This window comes from Anser cygnoides, chromosome 5 (genome assembly GCF_040182565.1).
Source record: "Anser cygnoides isolate HZ-2024a breed goose chromosome 5, Taihu_goose_T2T_genome, whole genome shotgun sequence".
Lineage (NCBI taxonomy): Eukaryota > Metazoa > Chordata > Aves > Anseriformes > Anatidae > Anser > Anser cygnoides.
Window position 1 is genome coordinate 42,289,137 of NC_089877.1, and position 19,929 is coordinate 42,309,065.

General features: G+C 58.8%; 1 protein-coding gene across 4 annotated transcripts; it reads right to left on the reverse strand.

Annotated features, from left to right (window-relative positions):
• Positions 1-3,355: 3,355 nt before the first annotated feature.
• SYNDIG1L (synapse differentiation inducing 1 like) lies at positions 3,356-19,269 on the reverse strand. Of its 4 annotated transcripts, none has more exons than XM_066998120.1 (4): positions 18,891-19,269; positions 9,311-9,765; positions 7,806-7,943; positions 3,356-5,899 (listed from the first exon to the last, which is right to left on the reverse strand). In XM_066998120.1, the coding sequence occupies exons 2-4, from the start codon at positions 9,737-9,739 to the stop codon at positions 5,741-5,743; spliced, it is 726 nt and encodes a 241-aa protein (XP_066854221.1). In that variant the 5' UTR covers positions 9,740-9,765; positions 18,891-19,269; the 3' UTR covers positions 3,356-5,740. The 4 variants fall into 4 exon arrangements, with proteins under 4 accessions (XP_066854221.1, XP_066854219.1, XP_066854220.1 ...); XM_066998118.1 differs by having other exon boundaries at positions 9,311-9,864; positions 18,891-19,030; XM_066998119.1 differs by lacking the exon at positions 18,891-19,269 and adding an exon at positions 17,832-18,740.
• Positions 19,270-19,929: the final 660 nt, after the last annotated feature.

Here is a 19,929-nt window from a genome sequence, read left to right on the forward strand (position 1 = left end):
CTGTGTGCGGTCCCAGGGGAGGGGATCTGGGGCCGGGGGTGCCTTGGGGAGGGGACATGGGGCCTGCAGTGGGAGCTGGGAGGCGCTGAGCGGTGCTGGGTGCTGCTGCAGGGGGCTCTGAGCGCCTGGGCTCTGTGTGTCAGGAAGTAATTGGAGTAATTAGCTGCCAGTGACTTCTCACCAGTGAACTCCTCCAAGGGAGCAAGCTCATAATTACTCCAGAGCGATTATCCGTGTCTCCGAACTGCCGGAGGCTGGAGATAGCCACTTTCCACGGCGGCAGCGGCTGTGAAGGCAGGCAGGAGACCTCTGGGCTGGGGCTGGGCCCTCCCTCTGCTGAGCTGTGGGAGCAGAAGGTGTGGGTTGTCTGACTGCTGGTGCTAGTCCAGGTCCTCCCAGGGGACCCTGAGCCTGGGGTGGGCTGGGGGCAGGGGCAGGGTGCCCATCAGACACGGTGTGGGGCTGCTGATGTGGTGGGTGGCGAGCGCTCGCTATTTACAGGGGCAGTTTGAGGCTGAGCCATGTCTGTCTGGGGGGAACCCCCGGTGCTCGATTCACACCTGTTGTGCTGTGCTTGGATGGCAGGAAATGAATTCGAAGCAGTCCCAGCAGCTCTGCCCTGTGCTGCTGATAAATCTCTCCCTTTGCAGGCACGGAGCGAGATTTAGTTCAGGTGTCACTGAGATCCCTCACAGGCGGGTGCTCACAAGCACTGACCCCAAGCCAAGATGGAAATGAAAACAGTAAAAGGAGATTAAAATGCGGAGGCTGGGGGCTGTAAAGCCTGCACGGAGCAGCTCCCCACCCACCTGTGATTTAGGGCTCTGCTCATCTGCTAACACACCTAATTCACATCCATCCAGGTCCATCACGCTGTGCCGGCCGGGTCGGGGTGGTGGGGCTCATCCCAGGAGGCAGCCATGCACCAGGGCAGGACGTGAACGTGGCAGGGGTGCTCTGGGGACAGGGGCCGTGGTGCCACCCTGCTATGTCCCTCCTGTCCTCAGGTGGGGTGAGAGCAGTGTCCCACCCGGCGGCAGCACGGAGTGAAGGCAGATGCCTGCCGGTGGAGGCAGAACGTCATCCCTGCAATAAAACCAGGTGGTTATGTGGGGGACCGCTCGTTCCTGGGCTGGGCTGGGCTCGGTGCGGTGCAGGAGCTCTGCTGCACCCACGGTGGGCAGCGGTCTCTGTCCAGAGGCTGTCCTTCCCATGGGACCGACAGTCTGCAGTCGTGCAATTCAGCATGCGGTTGGCATCTGGGCCATTCGGACAAGATGTTTGCCAGATACGGTCTTTGTGATGGAAGTGATGTCTTGACAAAAGGACCTGGGAGCCCTGGTGGTCCCTGTTACCTTCCTGTAGCAGAGATGATTTAGGGGCCCACAGTTCACGGGGCACGAGCAGCTCTGAGCCGTGTGAGGACCACCAGGGTGGAGATACATCCACAGCAGGTGGACAGAAAAGCCAGTGTCACCATTCAAACGTGAGCAGCAAACACAAATGCAATTAATCATCAAGAATATCTATGCGGGGAAGGGAGGAAAGAAGATGAGGAAAAACAGGGGCCACCTGGATCAGTCCCCTGGAGAAGCCCCTCCGTACATTTCCCACTGCCCGATCCCATCCCAGCGGCACTGCTCTGCTCATCAGGGTTGCCCACTTTCTTTATTCGTGCTCGGTATTTCCAAATCCTCCTCATTTTGTCTCATTAGCAAATGTCACCAACGCACCCTTCCTTCCTCTGCCGACTTGTTAATGAGAATATGGGAAAAGATCAATCCTCATCCTGATCTTCAAGGATTTTACCCTCCAGCCCAACAGAACTTCTTCTAAAATATTAATAACCCATTAATGCCCATCTTAGCTGGCCCTGCCTGACAGCTGTCCACACGGTGCCATACCAGCTGCTTGGCTGACATCCAGATGCTGCATTCCCTGCCCTTTTCTAGAAAACAAGTGAGCTGATGTGCCCGGTTGGTTTAGCATAATCAACATCTGGAAAACACACGAGCTTTGGAGAAAACACTCAAATATAAACACACTTTGAGAAGGAAAAAAAAAATCCATCTTTCTTGTCCAATGCTGTCAAGGGTTCCCTGTCTGCGCCCAGACTTTGATTTATGACTTCGGGGATGGCATTTTGGCAGAGATTACATTTCTTTGCATGTCAGTTCTCCTTCCCTGCCTTCCTCCACACCCTTGTCCCCAGCCTTCCTTCACTGGGGGACCTTGGGGACCAGGGGACCTGGCTCAGGAGACGCAGTGATGTGCTGATGGTGCTGGGGAGAGGGGGAGGATGATGCCCGGTGCTGAAGCTTGCAGGTGTTTGTTCGCTGACAGAAGGAGGTGGAAAAATCCCGGTGCTTTGGGGTGCTGCAGGACGGTCCCCAACCGTTCCCAAGCATCCCCATGCCTTGGGATCAGGGGGACACAGAGGAGGGAGGTGTGCAGGGTGACACAGCTCATCCCCACGGTGCCCTCCTGCACGTGGGGCTGCCTGAGATGGCGGAGGGAGAGGAGAGGTAATGAGCACTCAGTTTTCCTGCCCGATGCTGCAGCGATGGCCCTTACTTGGCTTCTCTCCCAAAAATCCTTCCCTCAGCCCCCGGAGGGGCGGCACGGCCACCGGCTGTACCTCCCCGCACGCCCTGCTGCAGGCTGTTTGTGGGGAGCAGAGGGGAGGGGAGGCTGCCCAAGGGACGCACTGATACATGCTCTTGCTTGCCTTTTTTTTTTTTCTTTTTTTCTTTTTACGGGAGTAGACAATGTGCCCTGTCTCGGATAATTAGCTATTTCCTCACTGGATTGTTGTGAAGGGAAAACACTGGTGAGGAGCACTAAACATTAAGCGAGGAGGACGGACCCTGCTCGTTGGTCCCTGTAGCTCTTTTCTTGCCAGCCCCAGAGGGGTCTTGGTGGGGCAGTGGAGGTGGTTTTGCCCTGACAACGCTGGCTCGGGGAGCAGGTGTCTGTGTACATCCTTGTAGGGCATCACTATTTAACCAAGCCCCCATCCCCAGCTCAGGGAACCCCAAATCCTCTCTTGCCAGCCCCCAGGAAATCCGGGGGACCCATCACCACCCATCACTGCCCTGGGGTGGGCACCTCTGGTTGCCCAGCCCGGTCTTCTATTTTCTGGGTTAGAAATGTTGCCAGGCCACAATTTGTCCTCCTTTGCCCAAAATTTCTGAGCTCCCGCTGTGGGGCCGGGACACCTATGGAGCTCCGCTGTGGGGCTGCAGGTCCCAGAGGAGGGGGGGGGGGGGGGGGGGGGGGGGGGGGGGGGGGGTCCCTTCCACCTGGGAGAATGGGAGGGAGGGGGTGAGGAGTCACATCTCCACAGCCCGCCTGGTTTTTTTTTTTTTTTTTTTTTTTTTTTTTTTAATTTTCTTAGCTCAGTCATATTTCTGGAGCTTGCATCTCCCCCAGCTGCCGTGGCTCCCAGGCTTTTTGCTTCCTTCCCTTCTGCTCTGGCGGCTGCAGCAGACGCTGCGAGTCTGCGATAAGTTATTCAGCAGCATTCTCCATGCTGGTCCTTGGATTTCAATTTCCACATGTTTCCCTTCAGGCTGTTTCCAACTAATTTCTCCATTTGCATAATGCCCCCCTTAGGGATGCGCTTGCTCAGCCCCTTCCCTCCCCCCTTTTACAAGACCATCAGAGATTCAGGCTATTAGCGGAAAACTCTTTAATTCTGTTGGTCCTTCGGAATTAGCCCAGTCCTGCCCTGCGTGCCTCCAATTAAAGGAGACAAAGGGGCGTGCAGGGATGAGCGGCTTTTAGGGACGAGCCCTGGCAAGGTCTGGGGACGCTGCCATGGGGATGAGAAGTGGGACCATGGGGGTAGGGGGAGGTTGGTCCCCGTGCCCATCGCATGCATCCAGCTCCTGGGGTGGGGCTGTCCCTCACCTCTCCCAGGCGCCCCATCACTTCTTTCCACCATCAGAAGCACGACCTGGCTAGTCACTCCTAACGTTCACATTTTCCTGCCCCTCTTTGAGCTTATTTTTTTTCCAGCCTTTCCTCTAGGCAGCCTGAACAAAAACGCTTCGTCCTCTACCTAATTCTCCTCTGTCCCCACATGGCTAAAAGCCCCCAGTACCACCCTGCTCCCCGCGAGGGCTGCCGGCTGTGGTCTACGTTGCAGTACGTCTCCCCCCGAGCTGCCCAGACAGCAGCTGGATGATAACCTCCGCAGGGAGCTGCAGAAACACCTCCAGCTCCCAGCCATCGCAGCACTCCCGCGGCAGCCTGCAGAGCTCACCTCTTCCCGCCCCAGCGCCGCGTTATTACAAACAGCATCCTTTTTGCCTGCTCCTTTATTAGCTCTTCCACATTATAAAAGATAATGGGAACTTTCAGAACTGCTTCTGAACAGGTCTCTGATGTGCTTCTCTCCTTTATGGCTCGAGTACAACAGAAATCGCAGACATTAACATGCTTCTTCAGGGTGAAATGTACAATTGAATGACACGCAGCCGGAGGGGCACGCTGCGCCTCTTGCAGAGCCATCGGCAGAGAGGGGCAAGGAGGATACTGGGGAGGGGGAGCCCTTTGGGGCAGAGCCATTGCTTTCATATCCACCCCAAAGCACTTGGTGTGCCGCTGACAACACACGAATTGGCACAAGTAAGTTGTAGACGTGGATGGGCAGTTTGTCCTTGCCTTTGGATGATGGAGATGCCCCCATCTCTTGTGCTGCCTCCAAGACTTCCCCCCCTCAGGACCCTGTGCCCTTATTCCCAGCACCCCACGCCGAGCTCTGCACACTGTGCTGGCCTTTCCTCTCCATCCCCTTGGTGCTCAAGCCCCCGACCTAGTGCCGAGAGCCGAGATCTTTTCCCCCGGTTCCTCCCCCCCGTCACTTCTTGGCCAGAAATTCCCACTGCAAGTCTCCCCAGGGCCGAGCACCGTGGGATGCCAGCCTTCCTGGGGCTCCGACTTGCAATTATCGTGACAGTCGTTATAAATGCTGGAAAGCCTTGCTGCCTCTGCCAGACACCTTTGACGATCAGTGTCTGCAGCTTGCATTGCTCCTTGTTTTTTTTGTCTGGGATGGGCTGGCGACCATGGATCCGTCCCGAGGGGGATGCGGAAAGCACCTCAGGACCTTTTGGTTGTGTCCATGCTGTGTCCTCCTCCTTCACTGCAGCTGAAGGGTCAGGTGCCACCCATGGCACCAAAATGAGAGCGTTGTCCCCATCATGGGAGTCCTGACACCACATCTGGGCCCCGGATGCCCAGAAGAAAGAGCGGTCATTGCCCGGTGGACGCAGGGATGCCACGGCCCTGCAGCAGGGATGGTGGCACCAGGCTGGCAGCAGCACAGGGCATCGCTCTTGCACGTCTTCCACCGTGCTCCTCCTGGTCCCAGCAGGCAGCCCGCTGCTCAGTTCCCTGCTGTTGGATGTTGTCACCCCACAGCACCAGGCAGAATGGGTGTCACAGACTCACAGGATGGCTGAGGCTGGCTGGGACCTCGGGAGGCCATCTGGTCCAACCCCCTGCCCAACCAGTGCCACCTAGAGCAGGTTGCCCAGGGCCATATCCAGGTGGCTTTTGAATATCTCCAAGGATCCGCTGTTAGTCTGAAAAGGGAAAGAGCCTGCACAGGGCATCCAAGCCTGGGTCCTGCCGTGCGAGTAGCCCTTGCAAGCGCTGGCACCCTGTGCTCCGCAGGAAAGCTCGATCCCAGGAGGGCTGGCGGCTGGGGACGGCGCTGGTGTGCAGGCGGCAGCTACACGTGGCCCCCTTTGGAGAGGTAAGCGATGAGTGCCACCACCACCCCGACGTACACGCCTGTGCCGATGGTTATGGAGAGCGCCGCGAGGAAGAGAGCTCGGCGGGAAGCTGAGCTGGCCAGGTGGAAATCTCCTTTGGAGACAGCCTTGCTGGTCTGGAAGAAGAAGAAGCACACACAGCTGTACCTTCTCATCTCCCTGCGATACGGGTTCAGGCAGCGCGCGCGGGGGGATGGATGTGCACAGGGACGAGCTGGAAGGTGCCCCATTCAACTGTGGCAGCTACGTGTGGGGTGTACAGGCATCCAAATGGCCTCTCTCACCTAAAACACGGGCAAGCCCAGAGGGCTAGATCTCCTATCCAAAGCGAGGAGTCTCAGGTAAGTGGCCTGATGTCCCCTCTGCAGGTGTCCTCTCTGTATGGACCTGAGAAGGGCCCCAGGCTAAGCCCTGCATTTTTTGATACCTAAATTTATCATGGAAGTGGCTCCTTATGTGGTTACTTCGCCGCGCTTTGCAAACAGATTTTGGTGCTTTGAGTGGGCTAAGCGGGAAGTCTGCCGATGCTCTGCATTTTTTTCTGATCAGTCTGTGTTTAAAAAGATCTTGGGAAGAATACTGTGACTATCCTGGAGCTGTGGCTTCTGTGCTTGTTCAGTGCACAGATGAATCAGCTGCCCAGCCCCAGCCACTTTATCCTAGGAAGGCTGGGAGAGCACCAAAATGAAGGAACAGGAAGCCATTTAATGATATTTAATGGATTTTGTCAGTTTTGAGTCTTCAGTTGAAACCTATTGACACAGAAGGGCCGATGGAGTCAGTGACGGAGGCAAACGTGGGTGTTAGCTCTCCAGGCTGGAGACTTCCAGCTTCCCTGAGTGCACGGGGTGCATCCAGAGCTACTCTTAGCATCGCTTGCTACTGGGGCTCAAGCTGCCCTGTGGAGATCAGGGCACACGCTGCACACAGACACAGCCTGAAGAGATGCTCCTTGCCACCAGAGTGAACCTAAGTGGTAATTATAGCAAAGGGAGCTACGTGTGAATTGCACAAAGCACATCATCACATGGCAAATGCACTGTGCTACCCTGCACCACATGCAAGATGTGAAATCAGCCACTTCTCAGGTCCCAGTCAGTTGGAGCTTCCCCTTTCTCTCACAGGCTCTGTGCCAGGTGCTCCTGTTATATACTTTTCCATTTCTGTTTCTATCTTCTTGATTTAACTTCTTAACACTTGTCCCCCTTCTATTCTTGGTACGACAGCATCCGTGCAAACACGGAGCGAATCTCCTGGCTCGACACGAATTATTCTGGGCTGACAGTAACGTGACTGCGAGCAGGCTCTGGGCAAAGCCCTGCAGAAAGCAGCAACTCCTCCGCACTGCTGCAGCCCGAGGGCCACCATGCTCTCCAGCTTCTGCTGCTTTCCCAAAGGTGCCCTCGGCAGCATTACTCCCCAGGGAAGGCAATGAGGATTGGACACCCTGTGTAGACCCCGAACCCAGGATCTTCTGGGAATCCTGGAGGAGTTTTAATTGGATGAGATCCTGCTTTCCAGCTGCACACAGTCTGGTGTTGGCTCACAGGGTTCAAAAAACAAGGAACAGAGAGAAGGGCATGGCGGAGCTGTAGGGTGATGGGGAGACCAGAGTCCCCATTATGCCTGGTCTCCAGGTCACGGGCTACCTCAGTGCAGATGAAATTGTGGTGCAGGACCTCACACTACTAGAGAATGGGAGGGCAGATGGAAAATGCTGTTATCTTCACTTTTCTGGCGGGTGAGAACCTGAGCAAGAAACCAACAGAAGCCCCCCTTCCCCAAACAGCACCTGAAGGCCCAAAGGAAAACCCTGCCCCCAGTACCCCACACAGGAGCCGGAGGGCTTGCAGCCCCACAGCAGTTGTGGAGCCATCCAGGAGCAGGAGATCCCTCTGCCCCAGCCCTCGGGAGCCTGGGCACAACACAGAGAGGAGCAGAAAGGTGCCCAGAGCCCTGCAGGACCCTGGCTCCAGGGCTGAGCACATGCAGGAAAGCAGAGGGGGCCGGGGCATCTCTTACCCCTTGGGAGAAGTAGAAGGCAGCAATCCCCAGGGGCCAGAAGCAGCACAGCATGGAGAACAGGGCCAAGCCCAGGTGGTCCCGCGGAGGAAGCATTAGGAAATGGTCCTCGCTTTCGCTGTCACTGGAGGAGTCGCTCTGCAAAAAGGGATGAAGTCAGGGCTGGTAGGAAGGTTGGTAGGAAGCTCCACCAGCACATCCATGAGCTGCCCCATGGCCAAGCTGGCCCCGCCATCCACTCCTAACGACCCTGCGTGAATCAGAGCCCTGCCAGAGCAGCATGCAGGGATGGAGGAAGTGACTGACAGCACCCCAAGCCCCCCAGCAGTTTGCTCCCCGACCTGGCAGGGCAGGAGAGAAGGGGCTGCATGTGCCCATCTCCTTGTGCCACCAGGCTCCTCACTACGCTGCCGTCCCGAGGCTGCCTCTCAGCCCTTTCCCCCACCTCCTTCTCCATCCTGATCCCACCACATATTCTCACGTTTCCTACCTGCAGGTTCAAGGGGTGAGTTTCAGAAATATCTCAGCGTCTCAGCCTGGTTTGATGAGAAAACCCGTAGCTCAGCACATTCAGGAGCGGAGCCGCTCCTCGGCTCCCTGCCAGAGCAAACGCTGAGCTCGCTTGCTGGGGGTCTGGGATTTCCCTGGGAGATATTCTTACACTGAAGTATCTTGAGCTCTGGTGGAACCGGCTGTTTGTCAGCTTAAACAAACTTAAACAAAGTGCCTTATCCCCATTAGGGACCGGTAGATCGATATCCCGCTAAACTAATTTAGAAATTGAGGGAAAGCGGCTGAAGCGGAGCGGCGATGTGTCCTGTCCTCTTAGCAATCCCATTTCTCAGATCGGCTGCCGTTAGCCCGCCTGCATTCGGCCACGGCTTTGCCAGCAGCCTGCCCTCCGAGCGACACGCGTCTGCGGGAGAGGCACGGAGCCGTGGCAGAGCCGTGCTACGGGCTGGGCAGGCCACACCGCCGGCATCGGCCCCCCAGGCACCCGCTCCACTAGGCCTCAGGGACATGCTGCCACCCTTCCAGGTCCTGGGCGCTATGCAGGACAGGGCCGCTTTGCCAGCTCCTGTTCTTTCAATGCAAGGTTCATCCTGCCTCGATACATTAAGCTTTCTTGTGCTGGCATCAGGCATGTGAGTTTTGCTGTTGTGCAACATGGCTGCTAGTTCGTATTAACTCCAGCACCACAGCAGCCACAGGTCGCCCCTTCGACACCACCCCTTGTTGAAGGGTCCCTGTCATCCTAAGGGTGCTGCAGAGACAGCCCCACCTCCCCTCGGCGGCCTCCTCCTGAGGTCTGCTGTGAGGAAAAGGGAGTGGAAATTATAAGGAGAAGGAAGAAATCCTGGGTGCACAGAGAGGGAGGGGTGAGACAGGAGGTGGTGGGGTCAGGGAGCGAAGCTAAAGGGAAAGAAGGGGAAATGTGTGACCAAGAAGGTGGCCCAGAGTTACCAGAGGAGGTGTTTGGTGCCGTCCCACCGCGCAAAGCTCACCTCGTACTCCTGCAGCTCCTCCTCCTCCACCTCGTAGGACACCGTTTGGATGCGGATGTCGCTTTCTACCAGGCGTGACCCTTGCGCATCGTGCCCGTCAGGACCTTCAGACGGAGCCTCTTTGCTTTCCGTGAAAGTGGTCTCACAGCTTTCCGCCTTGCTGTCCTTGGCCTTGAGAGCAGTCTCATCCTTCACGAGGATGAAGTTGGGGCCGTACAAGGCTTCGACAGCCAGCTGCAGGGAACTGGCGTCCAGCAGCTGGTGAGTCCTGGCACCGCCCGTGTTCTGGAAGATGTAGGAGTACAGTTTCCCTTGGCAGCGGTGGCTGGGGTAGTCCTGGCTGTGATGCTGGTGGTAGGAGTAGGTGCCGCGGAGGTGCCCGTGGGCCTTGGCCAGGAGCGGGTCCTGGAGCTCGCGCACGCTCTCCATGCTGCCGGCGGAGGGGGAGAGCGATCCTGCGGGAGCAGAGAGAGTGGGAGGGAAGAGCTGGTACTTCAGCGAGGCACGGCAGCCGAAACGCCTGTCGCCCATGTGGAGCTGATGTCACGGCGAGGCTAGCGGGAACAGAAGGATTTGGCAACGCTAGGGAAAACAAGAGCCCTCCCCCCCTTTTCCCCAGCTTGAATGCTATCTCGGCAAACTGAGCATCTCCTCGTCCCTCCCCAGCACGATAAGGATGCAGCCGTGTGACAAGAAGCTCTGATTCAGGCTGGATTAAGATGAGGATTTGCTGTATCTATAATGCATCTTGAGATGGCCACGCGCAGCCTGACAGGAAAGGACCTTCTGCATCTTTTGTGCTGGTTCCTAATTTGTGCTGCTGCAACGCGTAACCGCACAGAAGTAGCTAAGAGGCTGACATCCACGTGAGGGGCCCTCCTGAATTCCCAAAGTGGAGGCTGGCATGGGGAGTTACAGCCCTGTGGGCATTACGTGCTCAGCTAACGGCTTTCATGGACACGGGCTGATTTCTAGGGCTGTTTCACAGCTGGGCTAGGGCTGGAGCACGAGGAGGCAGCAGTCAAGGAAAGCCAGGATCTCTCAGCTACAGATGTCAACACCAATTTCTGCCTCAGGAAAATTCCTCTCCCTGTTCCATTCCTCCATTTCAGAGCGCTGAAACACCGTGCTGCTTTCTTTTTTTTTTTTTTCTTTTTGGCATGAAAATTTCTGAGATGAAATGTTTCAACCCAGTTTCTTCTGAGGAGCGTTTGCTATTTTGGCTCTCCAACCCACCTTGGCACAAAGAAAATGCGTAGTGAGCTATCCAAATCCCCCAGGAGAGAGAAACAATTGCTCTGTGCTCCTCGGTACCCAAGCGCTGTGTTTTACAGCTGCTCTCCAGCACATTCCCAGCTCCTGGAGCGTGCCACCCTCTTGCCTCGTAACCCCAAAGGTTGCTTCTCCTTTCCAGAGACCTCTGCAGCTGCTTCCTCTGCAGGATGCTGCGTGGCAGAGGCACGCTGCCACCTGCTACAGGGCTCCCAGTGGTGCACCAGCCTTTCTGACGAGAGGTGCATCACCTTGGCTTCAAACCAACCCGCGGGAAGAAAATAGAAATGAAGGAGTTGGAGTCGAACGCTCCAGGGAGTGAAAAGCCCAATTGCCTCCCAAGCGGTCCTGTTCCCCTTGGCCAAATTCTGCCATAGTGCACAGGTTTTAGTGCTGTAGCCTGTTGTAAATGTCCTCGTTGATGGGTTTTGTTTTGGCAGCGGTTGTCACATTTTGGAAAGCTGTTCAGGAAAATGAAGCCATTCAAAAGCACTCCTGCATCGCTAAAGCACTGCGCATTTTGGCGAGTGCCCTCCACACCTCCTTCCCCCAAATCATTGTCTGCTTTCTTCACCCTCCCACCTTACTAATAAAGCACTCAGTGGCTCCTGTGGCAGATGGCTGCAAAGTATTTTCACAATATTTAAAGGCGATGCTTATTGGTACCACAGATCATTTTATTTCCTGCACAGAGCCAAAGAAGCATGCTCGGAGCACAAAGCCTCCTCCCTGCTTCCAGGTGAGGAAAGCACGAACATCTTCTTTGCTTACCTCAACATGCAGATCAGATTTCCAATAAAATACTTTTCTTTTTTAATGAAACGATAAGGGCTGACCAGACCCTGAGCATCACTTCAATGTAGCAGCCCAACCCAGAGCGGGACACCATGAAGCAGGACACCAAGGTCCAGCAAGAGAAAGCTGACGGTTGTGGTGAGGCATCAACACCTCGTCTCCAGAAGTGTTTCTGGCACTGAACCACGGTGGGGAGGGATGGGAACCTGCTGCGATCTGAGCCCAAATGTGCTGGGAAGCAGCCGCAGCCGGGCTGTGGGCAGGCTGCCGGCAAGAGGATGCTGCAGGCGTGGAGGCTGCTGCTTGTCATGCACCAGGTCGTTGGCAGCGATTTCGAGGAGGGAGAGAGGTGTGTGGCAAAGCTGCTGCCTGGGAAGCGCTCAGAACATGGGCTGAGGAAAGAAGGGAAAGGGGCCGTGAGGCATTAGGAACCCAAAAAGTGGCGTGGGAGAAGGCAGGGAGTGCTCAGGGTGCGTGCTCTGAAGCACAGGTGTAGATGGGGGTGGTGAAAGGGGCACAGCAGAGCCACCAGCAGCAAATCTCAGGGAAAAAAAAAGCCATGAAAAATCATAGACCAGGGTGGGAAGAGCCCACTACACAGCTGGGCTACTGCTGGAGGTGACTGCTCACACGGGGCATTCTGAAGGATGCTGAAGGGGCCAGCTGATGGGAGATGGGCTGACTGACTCAGGTCACATCTAGGAGTCCGTGGTTCTTGTACCCTCTGGGGTTAGAAAAGATTGACCTGCACTAAACTCTCTTTTCCTTGTTGCCTTCCTGTCTGGGAGTTTGGGGTGCTGCTGTGAAGAGGAGGCAAGAGGCTGTTGGGAGGTTTTTGGGGAAGACAAGTGCACGACCTGGATGAGGTGGGGCTGCCACCTCCAGCAGGGGGCTGCAGGAGGGGTCCTTGTGGCCACATGGGGAGCCGTGGCCAGCAGCTCCTCTCCCTGGGGGAAGCATGGGGCGATAACGGGGCTGCCGGGACCAGGAGGAAATGAAGAATGAAGACCTCACTGCCATTCTCACACAGATGCAATGAGACCACAGAGTGCAGCTGTAGCACCCAGTCCCGGCACTGCGCTGACCACAACAGCACGCGTCTGCAGGGCAGGACTGTGCTGTGCCCTGGGCCATAAAAACATCAGAGATAATACTTGGGGGGAATAGCAGGGAGAGTGAAGAACAACCCTGCCTGCGCACGTGCAGGGATGGAAAGAATCAATGCAGCCCTGCGGTCCTCCCCAAACCCCATTCGTTTTATCTGGATCCCACAGAGAATTCAGCCACACTGGGACTGAATAAAATAAGCCTGGTAATAACCAGGCTTGGGGGAAGAGGAACGGAGCAGGCAGATGAAAGCAAGGAAGCCGAAAAAGCCCAGAGTGGTGAGGAGCAGACGTTCTCCAGCCTCATATCAAGTGTGACAGGACAGCACGCATAGCCGTTCGCCCCACGGTACTGGCAGCAGGCAGCAGCAGCAGCGAGATATCTTTGGGGCAGGGGAAGATGCCCAAACACAAGCGTGCACACACCTCCTGGGCCGTGGGGACACCCCCGGGGGGCAGAGCCCCGTGCCTCAGCCGACTGACTGTCACTGGGGGCAGGCTGAGCCCTGCAGAGGACAGGAGCAAACGCTGGCTCCCTGCAAACTGCTTCATCCCCCTGGGCTCCCCCAGGCTCCCCTGGGCAGCTGCAGCATTCTCCAGCCCAGTGCTGGATGCAGAGAGCCAAAATAAGGCCTGACAATAACAAGGTACCAAATCCAGCTCTGCACATCGTGCAGCCCGGCTCCGCACCCCGGCCCCGTGGCTGGCACGGGTTGGTGGCGCAGCCCTCGCTGGGACCCTCGGCACAGATGCTGGCCGCGATAAGCCCAGTTAATGATGAATTAAGTAGCTGTTCCAGGAATCAATCATCGTCTAATTGCCCTGTCAAGCAAACACCCTGCCTGGCTTTCCGGGCTCATTAGAAGGTTGTGATTTCTTTGCACGTCCCCAGGCTCCCGAGCGAGAAGGTCAGCCCTGCCTGGCCGGAGGCTTTCCCTTGGGACCAGCACCCCGCAGGCTGGTGTGCTCAGGGAGTGATGCCCGCTGTGCTGCCGTGTCCCTGACGGGTCTGAGGGCAGGGGACAGCACGAACTGCTGGGAAGCAGCATCACGGACAGGTGCGGCTGCCATAGCCCCAGGACAGCAGTGGACCCACTCCTGATGGAGCAGGATCGTGGAGGAGATGCGGCCAGCACCCTTCCCGTCACAGCTGTGAGCCCGCAGGGTCACGTGCGGCTCGAGGGGGGAAGAAAACCCTTTTATCAGGCCAGCAGGCATCACTGCGGAAAGCAGCCGTGCTCCGGCTGGTGGAGGAGGAATGAGGAATGAGGACACGTGGTGGCAGCTGTGGCACCCAGAGGAGCAAAGGGGCACGGTGGGGGCAGCGGAGGGGGAGAAGCGACACGGAGCCAACAGGCGCTTGGTTAGAGGGAGGACAGCTGAGCGTGTTCGTGATGGGAAGCAGCAGGTTCACAACTTCAACGCAGCCGGTTTGATGGAGCTGGAAAGGGGTGAGCACAACAGCACTCGTCTGATCTCCTAACGGGTACAGAGCCAGGGCCTCGGCAGCGGGCTCCCGGCTCCAGCAGAGACTAAATTGCTCCGAGAACTGGGACGCGGCGGGCTGCTTCTCAAGGTTCGCGAGTCAAATCGGGCAATTTCCAGGTGGAAACCGAGCCTTTACTCTCCCTGGGTAAAACGTTTCCCTGCAGCGGCGTTTCCACCCAGCAGCGCTCAGAGCTCCTGCGCTGCTCCTAACGGGGAGCAACAGCACACCCAGCCCCCGGGGCGCTTCGGGAGCAGCCGCCCCAGCCCCTGAACCACTGGAAATTAACCTTGGCCGTGAGCTCCGAGCGAGGGCAGGGGGGCTGCCCCCCGCCCCGGCCGTCCTGCCCCCCTGGGGGGCCACTGCCACCGCGTCCCCTCGGGCCCGGCGTTTGGAGAGGTGGCCGCTAGATGTCCCAGGTGCTCCACGCAGCGCGGGGGCCGTGGGAAGGCACGGCGTGGGAAGGCACGGGGTGGGAAGGCACCGGGGGGAGCCCCAAAATGCGTGCCCCGGCTGCGAGGAGGGGGCTCACCGAGCTGGGAGGGATGGAGGAGGGATGGAGGAGAGGGGTGGTGGTGAGACACACGGCTGGGGGGGCGGCTGGGTGTAAAATTAGCACGTCCGGACTCTCTCCGTGTCCTTCTTTTTTTTCAGCTGGAGAGACACCAACAAGCAAACAAAGCTGCTGGCAGGAGTTCCCGCAGCCTGGCTCGGGGTGCGGGATGCGGGAGCGGAGGGGGCGATGCAGGGGCTGCCCCGGTGCTGCAGGCTGTGGGGCGGCCGTGGGGCAGCTGCCCGAGGGGTGACCTGGTCGGCAGCATTGGGCCGGGGACGTGGCCAGGACAGGACTGGGGCTGGGTGAGCCCTGGAGGTGCCGACAGCCACGCTGGGACCATCAGCTCAGCCCTGGGGACTTGTGCCCTTGCGCCCACCCAACCTCCGGCCCCGCAGAGCGCCCGGCAGCCAGCCCTGGTGAGCAGCGGGAGCTCCCGGTGCCAGTCAAAACCGATTGATAGCTCCCACCGGAGGCCTTTGTGCGTTGCCAAACGTTGGTCTGATGACCAGGAGGGATTGCTGGGGGGAAGCGCGGGTCAGCGCGATGACTCCAGCGCGGGGAGGCTGCTGGGGCTGTCGCTCAGCATCGCCAGCCCTTGGAGGCACCAGCCCGCCAGGAGAGCTTGGGAGGCTGCCGGGCTCTGACTTGGCCACAGAATTACAGCCCAGGGGCAAGGGAAAGCAAATTCCCATGCTGCTGCAGCACCCAAATCACCAACCAGGAGGAACATCAGCTCAGGCTGGGGCAGGCTTCAAGCTCCCCTTGCCCAGCTCAGGACCACCCTCAGGAAATACCGTGGCTGCTGCACCCGAAGCCCTATGGAGAGACAGGTACTGGCACCCGGCCCTCGGTGCTACAGCCTGCTTGGAAACACCCGTGTGCGTAGGGCTACTGGGAACCAAAATTACTGGGCCTTGTCTCTGGCAAAAGCTCGCAGCCCGGAGGCAGACCTGTCCCTTGCCTGGACCAGGCTCCCTGCGTGGGCTGCCCACACGGACACCAAGCCCGCGCTGCCAGGAGCAGCTCTCGGAGTTCCCCGAAGGCTCGCCTATTGCCAGGGTGTTCTTGCTGCTGCTGGAAGGCACACAGAAGCTCGTGCCTGCAGACTGTAATTTTACTCATGGCTGGTTTTCCTACGCTAGTGGTCACAGTCTTCGGTTTCCCATCACATTTTCCCCATCACTATTTATACCTAGCATTGAGCTGAACATGGTGGGTATCCCACATGGCTCCAAGCTCCTCTCCCGACTTCCTCCATGTCACCCTTTGCTCCAGTCCCACCGTCTCCGCTTCAAGGCTCTGTTCCTTCGTGTGAGGTCCCCCAGGCCATGGCACCCTGAGGTGCTCCCCCGGCCACAGCCTGTCACCCAGCGCGGGAGTGACCTGGCAAACGGCACCCTGCTTTCCTCCAGGAGAGAGACCTGAACCAGCTGAGACCTGGGCCAGTGCAAGATGGGGACAGGGACACAGCTGGCAGTGGGCACCAGGGTGTGGGGACAGTGAAATGTCCACCTTGCAGCTCAGCTCGCTGATAGCCCAGCACAGCACGCAGCTTCATCCCGGATCTCCCTCCGAGTCCCCCCCTCTGCCAGCCGAGGCTGGCAATGTAAAGCAGTTGTTAGGGACTGCTCATTTGTCTCTGTTTAAAACATATATGCACAAATGATTCATAACCACCCTGAAGGCTGGCGCATGCCATCACCTTCTTTCCCCGCCGTCCTGTTTATTTTATCTGCCTTCATTCTGCTCAGGGCTATTTCCACCGTGCTTACTGCGGCCCCGTTCTCCTGGGGCACCCCTGTGCCCCTGCACACTTCAGATGTTTAATTCATTTGCCAATAATCTGCTCTCCCTTTAAAAACGAACTTACGCTCTGGGCATGGCACTTCTCTAGCTTATTTTTCCAAGCCCTAAGTTTCCAAACATGGCCTGTGCTTATCGTGGGTGCAGCCAGCTGGTCGCCAGCGGAGGAAGAGATCCCTCCGTTCCTGCTCCAAACAAACCCCAAAGGTTAGGCTGTCACCCAGGTGCAGCCCTTTCTGGCAGCTCTTGCTGGCCCTGCGGCCCTCTGGGGCAGCCAGGAGCATCTGCAAGGGCAAAGACACGCTGGGCATGACTGCTGGGTTATCTGCCATAGGGCTGGAAAGAGATGATGAAAACCGATGTCACATACTCTTTTTAATGTCTCTGTCAAGTCCTGACCACGGCTTGCTGAGTGCCCCCCTGAGCTTGCCTTTGCCTTTGCTGTATCTGTGCTTTCCCTCTCTTTCTGGCTCGTTGCTCTTCCCCGGGCTGGATTTAGACCAGCCCTTCCTGGCACTGCGCTCAGGCTGCACCCCTAAAACCCCCAGCTGCCGTCTGCATGCTCCCAGCACACCCCTGCTGCACGGGGACCAGCCGCAGCCCCGGCCATCTCACCCTGCCCAGCGTTTTGGGGTCTGTGGGGTCCGTGGGGCGTTCGGGGAGAGCCCAGCCCCAGAGCTCCACCGTGGCTGGGGAGGCTCGACCTGGCCCCACGGGGCCGGGTGGAAATTGTCACGCGATGAGTTGGTTCTCCAGAAACAGAGCCTGGGGACAAACCCTGCGCCTGCCTCTGTTTTTCAAGAGAGAGATGAAACGTTTCGCTCCGAAAGGAAGCTGTCGGAAGCGAGGAACCTGAAAAACACTGGAGATGAGCGGAGCTTTCCCCTCCAGGCTGACCAAGGCATTTGGACTGCTTTGCTGCCTTTTTCGCTTCGCTAAGAAGCAGCAGCAGTAAGACTATTTGGAGGAAATCTATAATGGACTTTTTTTATTTTTTTTTTCCCTGTCTCAGTGCAGTGGCTTGGCTCTTCAGCTGGAAAAGTCAATCATTTGCCCATCACTAATTCTACAGATAGAGAAAAGCTGGCTCAAGATCTGGCCTAAAATAACCCCCTCGAACTTGTACCACGAGCAGTGCCTGCCGGTCTCAGGCCCAGCTTTAGAAAATAGGCAGAAAAGAGCAAAAAATCTGCCGGATTCAGAGAAAATGCTTGCAAGAGAGCTAGAAAACAACTCCGGGCATGGCTGTTAAACGGGAGGGAGGGCAGTGGTCGAGAAGAGGTGAGAGACCTGGGGAAGGGGCACGGTGCTTCAGTGTCTGGAGGGTCTGATGCCAACGGGGTTGGGGGCGGGATGGGCAGAGCTGTGGGCTTCACCTCTTCCTCCTCCACCTCAGAGGGCAAGGAGGGGTTTGGTACCAGGCAAAAGCCGGGATTTGCTGTACAAATTCACCGCGCTGGAGCTGCAGCAAATTACTCATTCTTTAATAACCGTGTTTATTACCTGCCTCTGATGGTGGTTCAGGGAGTTGAAGTGAAGCCGATTCAGCTCCCCGAAGCTTTCGATCTGCCAGCCATTTTCATGACACAAGAAACTTTTGCCGGAGAAATGCAGCCACTACATTTTTGATTGGGTAATTCCTTCTCCTGACAGCCTACAAAGTAACCAGCTATTATCCCCAGGAGACCGGGGCTTTTTTTGCCTCGTGTCGTTGCAGGCAGCCTCAGACCCCGCTCCCCTGGTTAGCCCTGTTATTTACGTAGTGCTGCCTTCCACTCGGGGTCCTCCTGGGGGAAAAAGGTTTCTACCGGTGGCAGACCCTGAGCTGAGGGAGAGGCGATTTGTTTTTCAGAGGCAAAGCAAGCAACCCGGCAAAGTGGCTCGGTGGCGAAGAGCCTAGGTTTCGCGAAACCCGCAGCAGCTTTGGAGAAGGAATTATAAACAGGAGCCGGTCAGACACTGATGAAAGCACTTCCCTTCCCAACTCTCGGCTCCCGGCTCTTCCCCCGGGCACAGGCAGGCACAGGGGCACCGGCAGGAGGTGCGGCTCCGGCGGGGCACGGTGCGGGCGCGGCCCCCCGCTGCCCACGGCTGCGGGAGCGAGCCCCGTCCCTTCCCCTGCCGCTGCCCGGGGGTGCCCGGGGGGAGCCGGGGGGGGGGGGCTCGGGGGGCTCCAGCGGCCGGGCAGGAGGGCAGGCAGCCCCCAGCTTCGGCGGGCGGCCGAGTTGCCCGGCCGGGAGACCCGCAGGCTGCCTCCCGTTCAGGCAGCAGCGCGGGGTGCCATTGCAGCTCCCGTGCCGTAGCTGGCCTGCAAAACTTTTCCCGAAATCCTTCCATTTCGCCCCCCCACCCGCCCCCCGGCCCCATTAGCAGCTGCTCCCTCCCCGGCTGCCCGCTACCCGCTTTCTCCATCTCGCAGCCCCCCGGCTCGGCCCGACAGCCCCCCCCCCCCCCCCCCCGTTTCCTATTTATTCCCCCCGGGACCCCCGTCCCCCCTCCATCCCCATCCTCCCCCCCCCCCCAGGACCGGCAGCTCCCCCTGCCCGGAGCTCGGTCCCTTACCTGCGGGGCTCAGCCGCGAAGTTGGAGCGGCGGCGGCGGGGCGGCGGCGGGCATGGCCGCGGCGGGGGGGCCGCGCTGCGGCGGGGCGAGGGCTGCGGGGAGCGGCGCGGGGGGGCCCCGGGCAGGGCCGGCGGGCACGGGGCCGGCCGGGAGGCGGCGGAGCCCTCCGCTGGCGGCGGCGGCAGCGCGCCCCGGTGCGCCCGGCGGCGGAGCACGGCCGGTTCGCCGGTTCCCGGTTCCCTTTTCCAGGAGCCTCCTCCCGGCGCGGCTCCGTCCCCCGCCGCCCGTTCAGACGGCGAGGCTGGAAGCGGCTCCGCTGCCTCCCGCTCCCTGCCTTCGCCAGGGCGCAGCGCTCGCCGCCCCCCCCCCCCCCCCACCCCAGCGCCCGGGGGGAGACCCCGGGAAGGCTGCGAGCCGCGGCGGGCAGGTGGAGCTCCAAGGGGGTCTCTGCCGCTGCGGCTCAGCCCGGGGTTTTCCTGCCCTGCTCCGCGGGGTCGCCGGGCGGCACCAGGAGCCGCCGCACGCACGCCCGGGTGTCGCCCCGCTTGGCGGAGTTAATCCGGATTCGCATCAGCGCAGCGCGAGTTGGCACCCGGGCCCCGGCAGCCCGTCCTTCCCGCAGCCCCCCTCCATCCCCGCGGTGCCCCGGGAGCTCGGCTGCTCCCTGCCGCTCCGGCAGCTCCCCGAGCCCCCCGCTGTCTCCCCACTTGCTCCCAAACTCCCCAAATCCCGGCTCCTCCCCGGCTCGGGGGCACCCAGCAGCGTGACGGCTGCCAGCAGAAGCATTCGAGGCTGAAGGGTGGCCCAGCTGGGGCAGGGTGGGGAGATGGCACCCCAGAGTGGTGCACATCTGTCCAGGAGCTGCAGAGAGAGCCTTTTCCAAAACCAAAGGGGCCGGCTGGATGGTGCAGGCTAAACTCAGGACCTGGGCTTCGCGTCCTCGCAGAGAGAACCGGCAACAAGTGTCACAGCCCTGTGCCAGGCAGCTTTCAGCTCCCTGGGGGCAAACCAAGTCCCACCATCTGCATCCCCAAGCAGC

Coding starts and splice junctions, on each gene's coding strand:
- SYNDIG1L (XM_066998118.1), bottom strand. CDS start 9,841: ATGGGCGACAGGCGTTTCGGCTGCCGTGCCTCGCTGAAGTACCAGCTC. Junction 7,944..9,310: donor AGGAGCTGCAGGAGTACGAG/GTGAGCTTTGCG, acceptor CCCTTTTTGCAG/AGCGACTCCTCCAGTGACAG. Junction 5,900..7,805: donor CCTTCTACTTCTCCCAAGGG/GTAAGAGATGCC, acceptor TTCTTCTTCCAG/ACCAGCAAGGCTGTCTCCAA.